We start from the raw sequence: 8,762 nt of genomic DNA, 5'->3' as shown, positions 1-8,762 counted from the left end.
CTCCAATGATACAAGTGAATCAAAAAACAGAAACAGCTGAACCCATGAGCCAATTTAACTGAGAAACAGAAAGCAATGAACCACACATGACTAACATGCTACCAGAAAATGGCTTAGCAAATATTGACATGGAAGCAATTTTAGCATTAGATGAAATTAATACCAAGCCATTACAACCATACCCTGTTTACACAGACTGATGACATGAGTTCTGATGATGAAGAGGAAATGGAAAGACTATATCAAGAAGCAAATGTATCAGTAATCAGGGTGCCAGACATAGGCATTAAGTAAAGACATGAGTGGCTGTGTTTCATACATGTACTGGATGACTAATCCATCAAAAGTACAGAACACCTAAAGAAAAGCCTAAATACAGAAGGATTACAAACAAAATGTGGAGTAGACTGTAACGACGAAAACAATATATGAAAAGAAATCAAAGCAACATTGTATTGCTAGTTCCACCAATAGAGAACATTATTCCTCCAAAAGGAAAGCATATATAAGTGGATATTGATCCATAAAACCTAGCCAAGTCATTGCAAAACACAAAATCATTGAAAAACATCTGAAAGTGCATATAACACACACACACAAACAATTGATTGACATCACTGACAAAGCATCACAATCCACACTGTTCCTGTATCTGGACCAGAGAGCCAGTCCAACAACATGTATGATGACAGATAACATGTGACAGAAACAGAGAAGGAGAAAAGCATCAAGAGAAGAAAAGGAAATTGATGGCTAACAAAGTGTTAACTCAAAATATGCAAAGAGAATGAAAAATTCCCTTTCACACTAGACAAAATTTATAATGTCCAGCCTTTGGCATTGTAATGAAATCAATTTGCAGATGTTCAAAAGAAGTGTAAGCCAGAGGGTACCCACCAAATGCTTTGCCATGAAAGGAGTGTTTGTTGTATGCTTGGAAGGTAGCGCAGGCTGTACATACTTTAGAGGCTATAGTAGTTATACCAGGGACTATCCATACTCTTTTATCAGAGCCTACAATGCCCTGGGTGCCAAAGTGACCATTTTTATGCATGGATTGGCATATTTGATGATAAAAACTTCTAGGGAGTAGGGGTTTTCCTTCAGATGACAACCATACTCCATTAATCTGTTTTGCTTTGAATTTCTGCTTCCATTTTTCACTTCCTTTTCATATTATCTTGCATGATGTGTTCTTTTGTGCTTTTATGTGCTCTGTAAAAGTGAAATTTGGGAAATGTATCAAACTACATTTCCCGTGGTGCAATGGGTTTCCATTTCCGGGTCTTTGGGCATGGGGAGGCCTACATCGACGCAGAGAGGAGTTTATAATCTCCTGGGTTAGGAGGGAGGCTCTCTTGGCCAGCAGATTTGGGAGGAGACAGGAGACAGTAATGGCGAGGGCGGCGATTTTGAATGCTTACAAGCGCGTGGTCTAATAACTATCAGCATGGCTTTAATTAAATTACTAATTTATATTATTATTACAGCCTTTATCATTTTTAATATTATATATGGATGTTGAGAATGTGTGTGAGAGATGGTACATCCTTTCCCTTGTTTTGGCCTCAATAAGGTTCCCTCATATAACATCCCTACAATACCTTCCCCCATATAGGGACCTCATCAGGAACTGAGTCATGAAGAGTGAAAGACTGGAATAGAGGCAGTCAGAGACAAAGAAATACAGAGACTCAGAGAAACTGAGACCTAGAGAAACAGAGAACAAGAAAGGCTTCTGAGCCCCAGCTTTGACCTGGAGAGGCAGAGAAATATTTAGCTCAGCTTCTGTGATGGGAGTAGGGAAAACAGCAAGAGTAGGGGAAGGAGAGGAGACATAGCTGAGGCAGAGTCTCCTCTGTTTAGAGCAGGCAAGAGAAAGAGGCCTGAGGGAATGTTGTGGATCAAGCCTGAGAGAAGACAAAGTAGGGGAGCATGACCAAGGGAACCTTGAAGAGTCTGATCCCTGACTCTCCTCCATCACAGAGATTGACAAGGGCAGGGCAGGGAGACACGGGGCCTTAGAAGATGAGTTTCCTCTTCCTCTCCTTTCCCAGACAGGATCAGTGGCATTTGTTGGAATGGCTCGCCTGTAGATTTGTGACCCAAAATTCCTGGACCTCTCTCAGTAAATTCTGGAGCCTTCAGCCAGTAGCGGTTCCTGAATGCAGGGAGCATTAGTCCTAGAATCAGGAAGACCTGAGTTCAAATCCAGTTTCCGACACCAGCTTTGGGACCATGTGCAAATTCCTGAAACCCCAGTCTGCCTCAGTTTCCTGAACCATAAAGTGGGGATCCTGAGAGTACCTACCTCCCAGGGATATGGTGAGGATTAAATGAGATATTAGTAAATCCCTCAGCAAAGTACCTGGCAATATATTCTGCAGTTAATAAGTGTTCTTTGTAGGGGAGGGGCTCATTTCATGGGCTCCCTTGTCTGAGCATCTTTTTTTTTTTTTTTTTTTTTTTTTTCCTTAACCCTTAACTTCTGTGTATTGGCTCCTTGGTGGAAGAGTTGTCTGAGCATCTTGTTCTTAGCCTTAGGGTGACATGTCCAGAGCGTTGGTGTGGGAAGTGTCCCTCTCCTGCTCCTCCTCCAGGGCCCTCTGGAGGATCACCCTGAGGGGCTCCCTCCCTCTTCTACACCTTTGGCTGCCCAGAAAGAAGTAAATGAAAGGGTTTGCGCTGCTGTTCACACAGGCCAGGAGCCGAGCGAGCCAATAATACTTTGAAGGGGAGCCTCTGAAAAAAACAATTGAATCAATAATCCCCAAAGGCAGGCCGCAGAGCAGGAACACGAGGACGGTGAGCAGGATCAGGAGGTAGAGCCTGGGCGGCCTCCGGCGCTGGGAGCTGCACTGGACCCTCAGCACGAGCGTCAGGCTGGAAACGCACAACACACAGGTGAGGAGGGAGAACCACCCGAACTCGAGGAAGGGCAGAGCGAAGGCAAAAGCGTGGAAAACGTCGAGATTCTCAAGGAAATAAAGAGCCACGAGTACTCCACAGAACAGCGCCGGCAGAGCCCACAGGGCAGCGCACACGGCCGCAGACGCTTGCTTGGGCCGGTGACATTTGTACCAGATGGGGAAGAGCACGGAGAGACAGCGCTCGGTGCTGATCGCCGCCAGCAGGCTCAGGCCCACACAGTGGGACATGTATAGGATGTAGTAATTTAGCAGGTAGCAGGCAAAGTAAGCACTGAGATCTTCAATAATTTGACATATGTACCACCCAAAGAAGCTCCCGAGGAAGAGGGCGTCAGCCCCGGCCAGGTTGAAGATGTAGACGAAGAAGGGGCTCCTCTGGACGCGGAAGCCCAGGAGCCACAGGACGAGGCTGTTCACTCCCAGCCCTACCTGGGCAATGACCAGAATGAGGATGTTCATCCAGTAGCCCAAATCAAATTCTTCAGGTGCCTCGGCCCAAGGATCCAAACTCCAATTTGTACTCGGCTGCACTGTGTTGTCCAGAACAGATTCCCACTGCTCGGGTGTGGGGGACACAGCCATGGTAGGTGCTTCCAGCCTCAGAGAGTCCGGCTCCTGTCAGACACCCTGGGGACACCAAGACATGGAAGTGAGTCAGAGTCTGTTCCAAAGTTATTGATTCTAAGATGGAAGGTAGAGTTATTTTATTTTTAAAAAGGAAGGGGGTTGCTCAGGAGATGGAGAGCCAGGCCTAGAAACTGGGAGGTCCTGGGTTCAAATCTCACCTCGGACATTTCCTTCCTGGGTGACCCTGGGCAAGTCACTTCACCCCCATTGCCTAACCCTTACTGTTCTTCTGCCTTAGAACCAATATGTGATATTGATTCTAAGACTGAAGATAAGGGTTTAAAAAAACAACAACTTATCTTCTTTCTTAGAATTGATATTAAATATTGATTTGAAGGCAGAAGATCAGTAATGGCTGGGCTGTTGGGGTTAAGTGACTTGTCCAGGATCACATAGTTAGGGAGTGACAGAGGAGAGTTTTAAATACATTTATTCCTGCCTCCTGACCCGGCACTCTATGCACTGTGCTACCTGGCTGCCCATGGGATTTCTTTTTTAGACTTGGATTAGAACAGAGTGCCACTATGCTCATTTCCACATGTGAAATTATATTGTGTTGTTATACCTTTGTTTCGACAGTCCATGGACGTTGGCTCTGGGGTTCACTGTTCAGTTTAAGAGAGCCTCTGTGCGAATATCCTGCCATTTTTCCCCATCCAGCATTCCATGGGCTCCAAAGGGAAGACTCTCCCATGGAATACCTGATTTTTCTTTCTCCTACCTCTCTCTCACCAGCCTCTATTTGACTAGAATATAGCCAGTCTCAGATAAACACTCTCAGAGCTGGGACAGAGGGGTCAGAGTGGTCATGAGTTCACTCCAAGCTGAGGCTTTTTGAACACTGTTAAGAGTTAAATAAGGGATTAGATTCTTTCCTGGTCAGAAGATGAGACCCTTTAACGTCTCCTTAAATATTGCTTTATTTTCCGAATCTTCTTCTTCTGCCTGTCTGCTCATTTTTCACTGATCCCCTACCTAGAGATCATGTGTGAGAATCCAATCAGAACCTGGTACAGAAAAGAACAGAAAGTATCATACCTCATCTCCTATATCCACTATATAGAGCAGGAGAAGGAGCTGAGCCAATCTCTGAGGATTCAGTGTATAGAAGCCCAGCTCTTCCCAAAATTTGTCCCAGTTTTTAGACTTCAAAGACGGTTCCAGTTCCTGTTATTCTCTTTAGAATGTTGCCTCTTCTCCCATCATTGTTTCACCTGAATTGTTAATGTTCAGTGTGCCTTTCTTTAAATTCTAAATAATAATGATAAAGTTCCAGGCAAAAGAGATGCCCCGGGTGCCCTTCATTGGATATACTTTCTGCCAAGTTGATGTCAAAAGATTAATAATGATTTCTTGGTGCCTGAGATTTAAGGTTTGAAATCATGTAACAGGATTATCAATCATGTTACTCTTCATCTTAAAAAGGATTTCTCTCTCTCTCTCTCTCTCTCTCTCTCTCTCTCTCTCTCACACACACACACACACACACACACTCACACACACACACACACACACACTCACACACACACTCACACACACACTCACACACACACTCACACACACACACACTCACACACACACACACACTCACACACACACTCACACACACACACACACTCACACACACACACACACACAGTGTTCCTGCTCTTAAGGAGCTCTCCATATAATGTAGCAGATAGAATTCAATCATGCATGCACAAACAAGATATAGACAGGACATATTGGGAGTAGTCACAGAGTGAAGGGAGGAAGAAGAAATGGAAGGCAGGAAGATAAAGGAAGATAAAGGATTCTGGCAGAAAGTGGAACTTTAGCTGAGGTTTGAGGGAAGAATACATATAAATGAGATGATGGGAGCATAGAACAGTAAATTTGGACAATTGAATGACTAGATGGTGTGTTTTTGTGAGAGGAGTTGAAGATGAGACTATAACAATAAGATGGAAGTTCAGCAGATGGTTGGATTTGTGTAGAGGTAAGGTAGTTAGTTCTATTTTAGACATTTTAAGACATCTCTGGGATATTCGGTTCAAAGGTCAAAAAGCAATTGATAAAGAGAGGATGTACATCAAGAAAGAAGTTAGAGGTGTGTGTGTGTGTGTGTGTGTGTGTGTGTGTGTGTCTGTCTGTCTGTCTGTCTGTCTGGTGGGTGGAAGGAGATGGAAATAAAGGAATGGGAAGTGGGAGGTTGAGGATGGCACTTGAGCAATGGCAAAGTGATTGTCAGAAGCACCAGGATAGGATTGGTATATGGGGTAGAAGTATGTTAATCATTGAGAATTGGTTCAGAAGGTTGTGAGGTACTTTATAAAAAAAGATTTTCCTCCTTCATATATTTCCCAATCTGGCTCTTATTTTAAATGTCAGCCTTCTCTTTCCAATGGATCCTGAGTAAGAGACATTGTTAAACAGTATTTCCTGGTAGCAAACCACAATTTTACTTCATTAAATTGTAACCATTCCCCTTGGACTACCTTCTGGGGTCAAGAATATCAAAGTGAATCCTTCTTCTAATTGACAGCCTTTTCAATACTGCAGTATAGCACTTTTTAATTTTTTAATTAATTCATTATTTTAATTAATTTAGAATATTTTCCCATAATTGCATGATTCATATTCTTTCCCTCCTCGCCTCCTTCCCCCCTCCCAAAGCCAAGAAGCAATTCAACTGGGTCTCACATGTATCATTGAGTATAGAACTTTTGTACAATATAAAATTAATACTTTATAATGGCAATATAATTACTACCTACAACCTTGAAAGATACACAATTATTATATACACAATTATATTATATGTTATATACACAATTATTATTACAGAAAGAGTCAGAGTGTATTAAGTATCATTCATCTCCTTTGAGGTCCATTCCAATTCCTACTCTATGATCTTGAGATTTGAGGCTTCTCATGAATGATTAATCTCTTCCTCCCATGAAATTAGGGAAGCCAAAGAAATGCTGGTAGGATTTGTAGGATATAAAAGAGATTTTTTGATTGTGTGAAAATGTTACTGATCTCTTTGCTAACTCTGAGTCTTTTTAATTTTCAAAAGTGAGGCAGACTGGCTAGTGTTAAACTATTCCTGGAATGAGCAAAAGAGACAGGAACCAGATACATATTTTGTCTACACATACTAAAATCTGCCTAAATATCTGTAAAATGACCCCCTTCCATCATTTCAAATTATTCAGCTTTTCAGTATGTGCTGAGAGTAATTCTTTTTTTTTAAACTCTTATCTTCCATCTTAGAATCAATACCATGTATTGGTTCTAAGGCAGAAGAGCAGTAAGGGCTAGGCAATGGGGGTTAACTGACTTACCCAGGGTCACATAGCTAGGAAGTAAGTGTCTGAGGCCAGTTTTAAACCTAGGAACTCTCATCTCTGGGCCTGGTTCTCCATCCACTGGGCTACCCAGCTTCCCCTGAGAGTAATTCTCCTTTCACCTTTCACTCCTTTCAAAATGAATTTGTCTTGTCCTATTGCACAGAGAGAGAAGGAAGGGACAACTGCAATAGAGGACACAAAGAAGGCAATGGAAAAGTAAATGATGCTGAGGTAAGGGAATGAGAAGGGCAAGAGAAGAAGTATTTATTCCCCTATTATTCCCTCAAAATTGTCCCCCTGAGATTCCAAACTCTGTCACTTACCACAATCCCCAAAGGTGATGAGGTATCCCTGCTACTCCTTTCTATACCATTTCCTCCAGGACAGAAGGAACAGGTTTAACCTCAAGAGAAGGCATATCCTTGGGGAAACTTACTTGGAGATGTTTTTGTGAGGACCTGGGGCTGTGAGAACCTCTGAATGGAAATTTAGGGTACAGCAACTGAAATCAAGATCTTAGATAAGTCTTTTTAGTTTCTGGTATACTACAACTGTCCAATCAGAGCACAGAAGTATTAAAAGTATCCCCTGAGGAGAATTATCTCAGTATCTCTCCATGACTCTGCTTATAATCTTCCTCCGATGCCTTGTGATCTGCTTACTTCTGCTCCATATGGCCACACTGGCTAACATTTTAAGGTCTCAGACAAGATTTTAAATAATTCCAGGTCTATGTAATGAAGAGGATTTCTCCCTGAGCTCCCTGCTTCAGATGAGATCCTGACTTAGAAGGAAGGCTTGGATCAGATGAGGGAAGACACCACTAAGTACCTAGATGGTGGCAGGTAGCATGAGTCTCACATTCCTGAGGCCCCCTTAGTTTCCTAAACCTCATTGTGGCATACACTCACTCCTTTTGATTCCTTCCCCCGTCTGATTCCTCCTACCCTTCTACCAGCAGATGTTCCTGGAAAATAGTGATCCCTGGTTATCACATCATCCCCTTTTCACAGTGTATTGTTGATGCTTGTGTATGTGTGTGAATGTGTTTATGTGTATGTTTGTATTCATGGCTCCATGAGCATGTGTATGTGGATCCATCAGTGACAGGGGTGATATATCTCAAGCAGTGTGCTCACCTCTTCCAAATAAGGGAAAAAGGAATAAATTCATGCAGCTAATAAGTGTCTAAGGCAAAATTTGAATTCTGGTCTTCCTCACTCCAAACCGATGCACTCTACCACCTAGCCGTCTCTAAAGCTATTTCTAGTCCTAAGGAAAAAAATACTCTAAATCGCTTGATTAGAGAAAAGCAAATTTAAGCAACCCTGAAATACCAACTCAAAGTGTGTAACATGATAATAAAGGATAATGACAAACTTTGGAGTGGTTGTGGGAAAATTGGGAAATGGTTACATTGTTTGATAGAGTTGTGGACTGACCCAACCATTCTGGAGAGCAATTTGGAACGATGCTCAAAGAGCCACGAGTCTGAGCCATGTCCCTTTGACTCAGGGATAGCACTACTAGCTCTGTATCCCAAAGAGATGAAGAAGAAAAAAGAAAAAAGGGTCAATGTGTATAAAAATGTCTACAACAGCTATTTTTGTGGTGGCAAAGAATTGGAAATTTTGGAGATGCCCATCAGTTGTGGAATGGCTGAACAGTTTCAAAGCTTTCCACCTTCAGAGCAGAAGTGATGGAGTCTGAAATGCAGATTGAAGCATACCATTTTTTGCTTTCTTTCTTTTTTTTGTTTTTTATGATATATTTTCTTTCATAGCATAATGGATATGTGTAAGAAGGAAATCTAATTAAGCAGTCCCTCATTTACAGTAGCTTGAGAATTCCTTTAGTTTGATATCTTGTAACT

The 8,762-nt window shown here is 42.3% G+C and overlaps 1 protein-coding gene across 1 annotated transcript; it reads right to left on the bottom strand.

Moving 5' to 3' along the window:
* Positions 1-2,540: 2,540 nt before the first annotated feature.
* Positions 2,541-3,512, bottom strand: LOC123252828 (mas-related G-protein coupled receptor member X1-like). The gene has a single exon (XM_044682068.1). The coding sequence runs from the start codon at positions 3,510-3,512 to the stop codon at positions 2,541-2,543; it is 972 nt and encodes a 323-aa protein (XP_044538003.1).
* Between the last annotated feature and the right edge of the window lie 5,250 nt (positions 3,513-8,762).

Source organism: Gracilinanus agilis, chromosome 6 (assembly GCF_016433145.1).
Source record: "Gracilinanus agilis isolate LMUSP501 chromosome 6, AgileGrace, whole genome shotgun sequence".
In the NCBI taxonomy this organism is placed as follows: Eukaryota; Metazoa; Chordata; class Mammalia; order Didelphimorphia; family Didelphidae; genus Gracilinanus; species Gracilinanus agilis.
This window is presented reverse-complemented; position numbering and strand designations above follow the sequence as displayed.